General features: G+C 41.0%; 1 protein-coding gene across 1 annotated transcript in view; it reads left to right on the top strand.

The window, feature by feature from the left end:
- The window catches only part of ANKFN1 (ankyrin repeat and fibronectin type III domain containing 1), a 297,332-nt gene that overhangs the window by 265,747 nt on the left and 19,472 nt on the right, over positions 1–12,113 (top strand). The window contains exon 18 of the mRNA XM_042966568.1: positions 10,366–10,532. Coding sequence (XP_042822502.1) covers positions 10,366–10,532 — 167 coding nt within the window. The remainder of the gene's footprint in view (positions 1–10,365; positions 10,533–12,113) is intronic.

Raw genomic sequence — 12,113 nt, 5'->3', positions numbered from 1 at the left:
GCCCATTGGAGAGGAGGGGGTTCTAAACAGAGTGTTCAGTTATCAGGCTGCAGTTCTTGCCTTCCCTTTGCTTTCTTAAAACACAAATATTAAGAACTGATGTTTTCATGAAAAGCACTGCCCCTCCCTCCTTCCCTCCCTCCCTCTCTCTCTCATCTCCAACTGGGAAAAAAATGGTGAAATTAAAATATAAAGTGTGTATCACTCTGAAGGGAAAAAAAGTCAATTAGTGCTAATTTATTAAATAGACTCTAATATTAAATAGGCTCTAAATTTCTAGCAGACCATTTGAAAAAAAATTGACAGGGTCTCCCAGGATGCAATATTGTGATTATAATGTGGAATTCTGAATGATGGAAGATCTTATCCTGACTTTCAAAAATGAATAGCCTGGGCCCCAGTTTCTCTAGTTTTACAGAGACCCCTGCTGCCCACTGAGAATGTGAATAGGGAGGCTTTGTCTCTTCCCCATGCTTCATCTTATAACAGACCAATAAGAGGCAATTAGCAAGAATTCCATCAGTTCAGATGAATTGTAGGATTTGTGGGGGGTGAGTGGCTGCATGGGTAGAATGGAGGCACACACACTTTGGATTGCTCCCGAGCCACCAGATTTAGCAGCAGACAGGGCAACTGCCATTCTGAGACCTGGGCATCTGAATCTGAATTTATCCCTTGAGGATAAATGGATTAAGCCTCTCTGTTTCCCTTGCTCTGAGCAGGTCAGATGCCAAAAAGCTAGAATAGCAATTATTATTTTCCAGAAGAGGAAGAATTATTAAGAGAAGCCTGAATCTGATTTGCAGACCGGGACTTGAGAGTCCTGGGTCCCCTATTGTGTGACACTGGCAATCACTTAACCTTTCTGCACCTTTTCTCTGTCAAATGATTAATAACATTGGCCATGCCACTCTCAAGAGGCCTGGATGTGAATATGACCCCATCCAATGAGTTCCCCACCCAAAGAACATTATTAGTCCATGACATGACTGCAGTGCTGTTACAAAATATAGTCTGGGTCATGGTATTTCATTTCAAGTCAATAAATATATATTAGATACCTACTGTGGAGATTCAGAGATGAGTAGGACAAAGGCTCTGCCTGCAAGGGGCTTTCAGTACAGTGGTAGGGAGTAAAATAAGGATACAAATTACTATTAAATGAGGTAGGATATGCCAAAATCGTAAGTATTAAGTGATATTGAAAAAGAAAAGAAAACACATTTTTCTCAAATACTGTAGCAGAAAGCCACCTTGGAGGACAGGATATCTGACGTGGGTGTTAAAGAACGGACAAGATGTTAATAAACATGGACAATAGGAAAAGCTTTCTTGTCAGGGGGAGCAGAATGAGCAAAGACATGGAACAGAAGATCTCAGAAAGAGTCAGGAAAGGAACAAGTGGTCCGGTTTGGCTAGATCAGAGAAATGATGTGAGGAAATAGTGGACATAGAGGTATGGGCAAGTCATGGCCATATAGGGCAGTATCTTAAGAGTCAGGCTGAGGAATCTGTTTAAGATGGATCAAGAGCAGGGTTGGTGGATAGTTCAGGAGTTATTATAATAGTCCAGTAGTAGGGTAGAAACAAAACCCCCCAAAAAGGAAACAAATACAGATTAAGAAACGTCAGGAGTAATACACAAGATTGAGCAACTGTTTGAATGAGAAAAGGTGAAATCTACAGACTTCTAGTACTCTCATGGCTTTCAGCCTCAAAGACTGTGAGCATACTGCTGCCATTATCCACAGTAAGGAAATCAGAGAGGAAATGGCTGAGGGAAGAAAATGATGCTTTTAGCTCTGTCTTGAATGCGAAGTGTGAATTCATCCAAGCGGACATGTCCAATTGGCAGTAAAATGCAAGAGAGCAAGTTGGGTACTAAACAGAAATTTGGCCAGTGTCTATTAATAACAGCTGATGCCATGAAAGTTAATGATTTCCCGGGGACAGATCATTGACAGAGAAAAGACCTAAGGAAATACTTCAATGGAGAGCTGAGAGTCCATTCTGTGTGAAATGGTCATCATTGTTCCATGATTACAAGCAAAAACGCTCATTGGTCTTCACAGTGACAATCAATGATTTCAGATCACTCATAATAGTGTAGGACTCCCAAGACCCTGGAGGATCGACCCTCAAAGTGTCCTCTCTATCCTGCCTTCTGGGAGGCTCAAGCACTTTTCCTGGGCAGCCACACTTTGTCCTACTGCTGTTACTCTCTACAATATCCTCTCTCCACTCATTTGTTCATTAATTCAGTAAATATTTACTAAGTAACTTACCATGTGTCAGGCACTAGTCCAGGTACTAAAGAATCTGTGATGAACAAACTCCCCATGAAGCAGACGTTCTCGTGGAGGAGAAAAACAGTAAACAATTGAACAATCACTACTGTACATGTCAGACAGTTGTGAGGGCTATAATGAAAAACAAATTAGGGTAAGGGGCTTGAGTGAAGTGACCGGAGCTATGGTTTTGTACAGGATGACCTGGGAAGGTCTCTCTATAGAAGAAACATGTGAGGAGGGACCGGAGGTTTCCATACAGTGGGAAGGACAAGTGCAAAGGCTTTAAAGTAAGAGTGTGCTTGGCTAAAAAATCAGCGTAGGTGGTGGAGTGTACTAAGCAAAGAGCAACAAAGACAGGAAATGAGATCAGAGAGTGAATGGCTAGATCATGCAGGGTCCTACAGGCCATGATAAGACCTTTGGATTATCCATGATAACTCTGGATTGTACTTTAAGTGTGCTGGAAGTCCACAAGAGAATTTTGAACAGCAGAGTAACATATTAGAAGCTCTGCAAAATCTGGTAGCCCCCCACAAAATAATAATAATAATTAATAATAATAATAATAATGGAAACTAAAAAGCTTAACTTTGTTTAACCCAGCAGTTTCCAAATTGACCATGATTGGAACAATTTTTGGTGTGGCACTTACAAAAAACTAAGAAAACACACTTTAGGATATGATGCTCTAGACCACTGCTTCCCAAACTTTAATGTGCGTAAGAATCACTTGGAGAGCATGTGAAAAGAGACCTGGAGTCCCACCCCAGAGATGCTGGGACGGGGACTAGAGAATTTGTTTCTCTAACAAGCTCTCCGCTGATACTGTGCTGATACAATCCATGGACCACACTTGAAGTAGTATTGCCTAGAACACAGAGAAAAAGACATTTGAGGAATTTACAGAACTAGAGATGTAGTTATCATAGTATCATAGAATCCAAGAGGACCTATCTCTTTGACATATCTTACCTCTTCTTAATACTAAAAACAATATGACTGTAAGATACTATTCTTCATCTATGAAAGCCAAGCCATAGATCAAAGCCTGGGTCTCAGTAGTTCCTGACTTTAAAATGTTTTTTTTTCCTAGAATAAAATATACCTTCATATTCTCCTGGTCCTCCTTCATTACCATACCATTGGTGATCCAACTGATTAATGAGAACAATATAAGTTTCCAGAAAAGATCACCTGACTGGGCTTGGTCCCACTGACATACATAATTCTATTAGTCTTTTCTAGAGACCAGGAGGAAATGTTGCCAGTAACAGGAAATTAACACACACTAGTACAATGTCTATTATACTTCAGCACCACTAGCAACAATTTTTAAAATATTTCTCAGCCTTAGTAAGAACCATGACAGACTCTATCTTATCCCCAAAAGCAATCAAAGCTTTCCACAAGAAAATTACCATACTTCTTCTATTAGACTTTAGCCCACTAAGCATTTAATAACAATTTCTATAGGAACTTCTAAGAGCTTGCTATATAGTGGGCCTAAGCCCTCAAGAAAGATGCTAAGCAATTTTTACTTGTTTTTTACAAGTAGGGACTTCTGTCTTCCATTGATAGGTCCATAGTAAAAGATCAACAGACACACTAAGCACTTCTGAGAAAGAGAACGTTACTGAAAATTCAATCAGAACTCAGAAAATCGTAAGAACACAGGAATTTTAATGAAACTTGAAAAGGTGCAAGTTACTGGCACAGGTAAATTATAAAAAAGTTTACACTGTATTTCCGTTTGACTTGTACAAGTCACCCCTGTCCCAACAAAAGGATATGAGATTTGGCAAAGTGACCACGTTCCTGACAGCAGCCTGAGTGATCACAGATAACTTGCTAACCAGCTACGGAAAACTGTGTCCGCGCCTATTCTAGCACTAAATAGATCTAGTAAGGACAAAATGATAAAGGAGCTTAGCCCTCTGTCTCCTCAGTAAACACTAGACTGGGGCAAACCCATAGGCTATTCTCTCACAGGATTACTTGTAGGGGACAAGGAGACTGTCATGGAGATGTGGTGAGATCTCTGTGAGAAAGGTGGAGCTAAGGCAACGTGGTACAAGGTCCAGTCTACTCCCTCTCCTTAGCCTGAGAGCTGACACTCCGCCCATCCCATCCTTTGGATAGGAGCAGGATAGCACTCAGCAGCAGTAACAAAGCATGTGCCTGGGGACTGACAAGGGTCACTATTTAAACTGTTCCCAGAAACAAAAGGAAAAAGCCGTGTCATGAGCTCTTAGAATTTCTAATGATGTGCCATCTTGAGGATTTGCCTCACCTGCACTGAGGAGGTGGCCCTGTCCTGACCCTATGGGCAGTCACAGTTGACAGCAGGCCCATGATAAGAAAAGTTGAATTTATTTATTTCCTTGGCTCTGTGACTCAAGCTGATTGGACTAGCAAGATTATAAAACTGGGGGATTTTTAAAAAACAGTTTGAAGCCTGGTATATATTTCATACTTAAGTGTTTGGCTGCATTTTTCATTCAACAAACATTTCCTAGTTTCCACTGTATGCCAAGTACTGTGCTGGGGCTGAACATACAGATGTTAATAAGACAAAGTCTGCCCACCAGAAGCCTAGAACCCAGTAGAGGATACAGAAATCTATACCAAAAGTCCCAATATAATGAAAGCCTGGCTATAAAAGGAGGGCTATTGAACTTCAAAGGAAAGACACCTAATCCTTCCTTAAAGAAATAATATTTGAGCTAGATCTTGAATTAGAAAGAAACATCCAAAAAGGGGGGGGAGGGGCGCCTTGGTGGCTCAGTCAGTTAAGGGTCCAACTTTGGCTCAGGTCATGATCTCACGATTCCTTGAGTTCAAGCCCCACATCAGGCTCTCTACTATCGGCATGGAGCCCACTTTGAATCCTCTGTCCCCCTCTCTCTGCCCCTCCCCCGCTCATTCCCTCTAAATAAATAAATAAATACATACATACATAAGTAAGTAAGTAAACAAAAAAAATGAACTTCAAAAAATATAGTGAGGGGCGCCTGGGTGGCTCAGTTGGTTGGGCGGCTGACTACAGCTCAGGTCATGATCTCGTGGTCTGTGAGTTCGAGCCCCGCGTCAGGCTCTGGGCGGACAGCTTGGAGCCTGGAGCCTACTTCGAATTCTGTGTCTCCCCCTCTCTCTGCTTCTTCCCTGCTTGCTCTGTGGCTCAGTCGGTTAAGTGTCTGACTTCAGCTCAGGTCATGATCTCATGGTTTGTGAGTTCAAGCCCCACATCGGGCTCTGTGCTGACAGCTCAGAGCCTGGAACCTGCTTCGGATTCTGTGTCTGATTCTCCCTCTGCCCCTCCCCCACATGTGCTCTGTCTGCCTCTGTCTCTCAAAAATAAATAAATGTAAAAAAAATTTTTAATATATATATATATATTTAGAAAAAAAGAAACATTCAGAAAAGGAAAGAAAAGGCAGAGCTAAAAAGGAAAATCATTTTAAACAGAAGGAACAACATGCACAAAGGCTTAAAAACCTGAGGAAATGCAGTCCAATTAAGCACACTCTTAGTGGCTCATTGTGCCAGATGCTTAAGGCACCTGAGAAGAGTGACAGGAGATGAAACTAAATATTAAAAAGGTCAGAATCACAAAGGGCTACCTATGCCATCCTAAAGAAGTTAGATTTTACCATGTAGGCAATGGGAAGCCATGAAAAGATTTTTTTAAAAGGAATAATATGGTCTTACTGGATTTTAGCAGCTCTGTGGAAGATGGATTGCAGAACAGCAAAAGCGAGGGCAGGGGGTGCTGGGGCTAGAGTCAACGAGACAGCTGAGAGAGTGGTCCAGGTGGCAATGATAGCCGGAACCAAAACTGCCACAGGAGGGGTGTAGAAGAGAAAGCAGAGGCAAGAGGAACTTAGGAGTTAAAATCAACAGGACTTTGTGATTGATCTAATGTGGTTGAAGAGCAAGGTGAAGGAGCCACAGAGTCTGAATAGGGTGCCGAGATGGATAATGTTGCCATCTACCAAAATAGGAAAGATGAGGGGAGGAACAGGTTTGGGGGAGGGTAAAGATGATGAGTTCAGTTTGACAAATGATGAGTTTTGAGGTGCCTGTGGGATATCCAGGCATTGAGCCTAATGGAATCCAGGCCACAGGCTTACAAGAAATGGCACAGTCTCAACCCTCATTCCTAAGGCCCATTTTTCATGATTTAGGATACCATTCCTGAATTCCAACTGTCAACTCCTTCACTACCAGGAATCTTTAGAGGGGCATCTTGTGCCCGGGCTCTTTCCGACACCTTGGCAAAGAAGTCATGGAACTAAATTCACCCCAGGAGGTAACCGTATTGATTTTTTAGCTTCTAAACTAGGCTCCATGACCCAGACTTATTAGGATTTTACTAAGTTAAAGATCTTAAGAAGAATATTCTACTCTCAGTCCTGTTCTAATATTCTAACTCGAAATGCCTCATTCTTTCTAAAGGGTTGGGGCAAGGGTGTGAAGAAAAAATTATTTTGCTTATGATATGTGCTACATGCTGTGCTGGGCACTGTATGTATACGATATGAGTTAATCCTAAGCAGGCATTACTATCAGTCTTAGATGTGGGAAAATTGAGGCTCCCAGAGATTACATGCCCACTGCCACGCAGGTAGGAACTGACAGAACTATGATTCAAACCCAATTCTGTCTGACACCTAAACGCAAGTACTTTCTACTCTATGATACTCCTAAACCAACTTCTAGTGTTGGTGCTGAATGCATTTTAGTCTGTCACTGTCTTATATGCAAAAAAGAGGGACAGAAAAAACACCGCAGAAAATTAGACATAGTATATAAATTACTAACAAATCATGTGGTCCAGATAATGCATTGTTGTACCCTTATACCATTCTGTCTGTTAAATGCATGTGATTCACATTAGAAAAAAATTAGAAGCTTCCAGTCTATCCTCCCCTCCTCTGTGATGGCTACCAAATGTATCATTGCTAAACCACAAAAGACTATGTTAAAGTAACATTTGTTAAAGTAACATTAAAGGCTCTGGATAAAAACCACTAGTGCGGGAAAGTGAGGCGCTGTAGTTGAAAGGTCCTTACAGCTCACTGTGGTGAGTGGCACGGGGTGGGAGGGGTTGGTGTGGGCACTGTGAGACCACCCACTGATCCAAGGCTCCTACCACAAGGAGACACAACAAGAGAAAGTTATGGACACCCTGGCGTTTTAGAATTCATATGGGACTGATAGTGTTTCTTTTAAAGAAATTCTTTAGTGCCTCTCCCTAATCTCCCTATCTTCATATTTTAGAGAGAAGAGAAAAAACGGATTTTTTTTTCTTTTCTTTATTTCCTTTCTTTTTTTTCCAACTTGGTTTGGAAAGGCAGACTGTGAGACACTTCACTCTCTTCACTCTCCAGCCAAGAGAGGACATCTGTCAAGTGCTAACAGGATATAATCCCTCCTTGAAAGGCATAAAGACATATTCAGAGAGTTACAAGGGTCAAGAGTAAGCTACGAAGTAATGGTGACTCTTTCCTGTAGAACTGCCAGCAAATATCACAGACCTGAAATACACCTTTCAAAACAGGAAAATCAAGAGCACAGAGAGAAGAGAGAACAGAGGGAAAGAGGACACTTTGGAGGAAGGGTCTGCCCTCTTCCGACCAGGATATGCATTTTGTTGTTGTTGTTCATTCAATCAATAAACATCAGTTGAGAAGTTATAATGTTCCAGATTTTGAGGAAATAAAAATAGGAGACATGACTGTTGCCCTCCCAGAAATCACAGTCTAATACCAAGGCATTCAAGTAAACACATAATTATAATAAAGCAGGGTAAGTGTCCCGATACATTTAGAAACAAGTGCTCCAGGAACACAAAAGAGAAACTAATTCCACCTGCAGAGGAAGAGGTGTCAGTGAAGATTTCACTGCAGAGAAGACACAGTTTTAAACTGGATCTTAGAGTATCAGAAGAAGCTGACCTGAGGATATTGGTGTGACCTGAACACACTGGTAGGAAAGGGTATTTGAGGACTAGAAAAAGGCATGTGCGAAAGTATGGAAGTGTAACAAGACCTGTAATAAATTCAGCCTGATCGAAGTTTAGGATTAACTCGAGCGGAGGGTGAAGGGTGGTTGCATGATGGAAGGAAGATATGATTGAAGATATATTCAAATCCTATATTGCAAGGTTCTTTCCTTATGGTGATAAGAGGTTTGGGGAGCATGGGTGGCTCAGTCAGTTAAGCATCTGACTTCAGCCCAGGTCATGATCTCATGGTTCGTGGGTTCGAGCCATGCGTTGGGCCTCTGGGCTGACAGCCTGGAGCCTGGAGCCTGCTCTGGATTCTGTGTCTCCCTCTCTATCTCTGTCCCTCTCCCACTCATGCTCGCTCCCACTCTCTCTCTCTCTCTCAAAAATAAATACTAAAAAATGTTTTAAAAAGAGGTTTGATTTTTGTCCTGAAGTCAAGAAGGAGCTCTGTAGAAGTCTTTAAGCAGGGAAATAGCATGAAAAGTAGGTGTTTTGGGAGAAGTTCAATAGTTTGTCGTTTCCAGAGAGGTTCCATGAAATTAGTTCTTCTATGAAATTAGTTAGGCAAAGAAGTGCTGCACAGGAAGTGGGAAGGAAGGATCTGATACCAGAGAGAAAAACCAAGCCTAGAACTGAGAAACACCTCCTTTAAATGGTGCACACTTGGAATAAGGATGATCCACAGAAGCCCTCACTCCATTCCTCTCTTCTACTTCCATATGAGGAAACACAAACAGAGCAGATTATCCTTACACACACCAGAGATTCATCCTAGGAGGAAAGCAAGCAAGCAAGTAGGCAGCGGTAAGATGGAAATTGTAAGGTGCACAGAAATCTCTCACTCTACAGAGAAGTAGGGCTTCCTACTGAGGTGTGGAGATGACAAGATGCCTCGTTTTAAGGTAGTGTGGTTTTAGCTTCCCTAAATGTCCAGGTCTAGGTCTTTGGAATCAATAGCAAAGAGGCCCAAGGGCAGTAATTAGATGTTCCTCCTAGAATTCTTCACTAAAGAAGCCAGAATAGAAATGTTTCCACCAATTTTGGAGTTATAACAGCCCTATTTCCAAAGCATGGAACAAACTAGGAAAGTCAGAGATACACAGAGTAAATGAGGTTCCTGGAAAGTGAGTCTGCAAATTCAACAACAGCCAGGAAGAAACTGATACTCCACTATGGTTCAGGATGCTTTCCTCAGCTCACTGGAATCTAATGTTATGGTATGTGATCAGAGCCAGGTAGAGAAGGATGGAAAATCTGATCACCTCAGGGTACCTGCATGAGGCTGAGTCCCACACTCCTCTCTCCCTCCTCCAAGATGGAGATAAAGGTTAGACTATTTCCTCTGGCCTCTGGCCCATTATCTTTTGAGAGAGGAAGGCCAAGTCTGCCAAAGACAAAAATGGTCTATCTCCTTCCAGGGCAGCTGGGAAGCAGAGAGTCAGGAGAAGGATCAAAACCCATCATACCAGGTCCTCTGGGAAGTTTTCCAGCCAGACAAAAGATACCCTGAGAGAAGTATGCCTTGCATCTTCTGGGACTTTTGGCCTTGAAAAGAAGCATATAAGATACTTACTGGAAATCAGACATGGAAACCAAAACTAGGTTGCAAATTGCTACTTGACTTTTTTTTTCCCTTTAAAGTGATAAGCAAATTTATTTTCTCAGAAATGAATATATATATACATATATATATATATATATATATATGTATATATATATTCACACACAGATACATAGAGAGGGATATATATATAGATAGATAGATAGATAGATATACTTACACACAGCCTCAACTTTAGGAGCTGAACATAAACTGCAGCTTGAGCCAACCCCACTTCCCCATGCCTTACCAGGACTTGGTAAACCTTAAAAGGGAATACTGTCTGACTAAAGCCAGACAACTGGCCCCTAAAGAGCACATTTATAATTTATTTATGGCTTAATATTTTCCACTGATAGGATTAATAAATCATGTTTTCATTCAACTTGTTTTCTCTGAGGTATGAATTTCTCTATTTTGATACCAGATCTTAACATGTTTTATTTTGCTTGTCCATTTTCCAGTTCATTTTTGCAGCTACAGGGAGAAATTTATTAGTCTGTATTGCCGCCTTTCTGCTGTTGTGGAGCTGGATTCTCTGAATACCCAACAGTCCCTGAGGGAAGCCATCTCAGACAGCGAGGTTGCAGCTGCCAAACAAAGACACCAGCAAGTGTTAGATTTCATTCAGGTAATCGTTTATTTCTTCTGAGGTGGAAGGAAGAAAGAAGTGGCAGGGTGGAGGGAATGAGAACCAAGCATGAGAAAGAACAGCAATCTGGGTTTACTTAAAGACAACAGTATGCAAGAGCCTGTTGATTAGGTTAAAATGTGGAGTTTAGGAAGATGTGAGGTTTTAAACAAAGGCTTAAGAAAGAGCTACATATAAATCACAGTGTTACTAAGGACTGCATCAGTCACTATGGTGGGTAGAGGTGGATTCCCATATTGGAGAGAAAAACCACTGCCAGAGGAAGTAATGATCAGATTAGAATGCTTACCTGGGAGCCCACTGATAATTCTAACAGAAAGAAAAATTGTATTAACTCAATATCCCAGAGAAAACAGAGAAGATGACCCACCAGTTTATGTTAACTCAAATCCAATTGGACCTGAGATTCCCCATGGTTTAGACTTCTTTCTGGCAGAGCTGATGCTTTAATGTGTGGCTACAGGGGCCAGAAAATGTGCTCCCTGTCTATGGTCTTGTGACATAGGTTCTTGTGACAGGGGCACTAATTAATTATCAAGACAATTTGAATCTCGCCTGAAATTGCCTCTAAGTCCTTTGGACAAATCTTATGATCTTTCTGTCTATATTACCCAAGTCACAAAATGAGTATAATAGTAATATCCCACGATAAATATCACTATGATACATATTCAGTTCAATTTGGTAAATATTTGTTGAACATGCAGATGGCAGGCACTGCAAGAGAGATACCGAGTTGAATAAGATATGGTCCCTGACTGTAAGGAGTTTAAAATCCAGTAGGATAGACGAGAAATGTGTATAAATACTATTTTTAAAATGAGTTAGGTGCCAAAAGAAAAGTACCAAAAAAAATCTTTTTTTTGTCAACACAAAGAAGTAAAAATTTACTTATATTTTTGGGTATAAGAAAAGTTGCCATAGAAGATGTAACTGATACCCAAGCTGGGTCTGGAGGGACAGGTTGGACTACAGTAAGAGGCATTCAAAGCAAAAGTATAAACAGATAAGGCAGGAAGAATAGAAAAATGGTATTTTGGGAATGATGAGTAGTCGCTTGGTTGGGGCATAAATTGAGTGAAGGTAGTGAGAAAGTAGGCAAGAATGAAAGCAGCAATGAGATCAGATCACAGGGCTTTATTAAAGGCTATGGTAAGAAATTTGTACTTTATTCTGTAGGTAAGAGGGCCCTAGCCAAAGTCTTGGAGAAAGTAAGTTATAGGCCCTCATAGCTATTTAGGATAGATTCAAGGTGAGGAATAGTCCTTTGCAGTGGTATGGATATACTGGTTATTTCTTGTAAACACTCATTCTCATTGGCTATGCTCACTAGATAATTTGCATATCATTCCTGGATTTAAGGGGAAGACCAAAAGTAGGTAAATCAAATATGAAGCTATTACAATCATTTAGGAGAGAAATTCTGTGTCCTCTGTGTCCAACCTCCTAATCTGTAAAATAGGGAAGGTAATACTACCACTAGCACATAGTGTTACTGAGAGAATTCTAAAAGATAGCACATGTAAAGCACTGAGCACACTGCCTGCACATAGTAAGTAC

The sequence above is a fragment of the Panthera tigris genome, chromosome E1 (genome assembly GCF_018350195.1).
Source record: "Panthera tigris isolate Pti1 chromosome E1, P.tigris_Pti1_mat1.1, whole genome shotgun sequence".
Classification (NCBI taxonomy): domain Eukaryota; kingdom Metazoa; phylum Chordata; class Mammalia; order Carnivora; family Felidae; genus Panthera; species Panthera tigris.
Note: the sequence above shows the minus strand (reverse complement) of the source record. Positions and strands in the feature narration are given on the sequence as shown.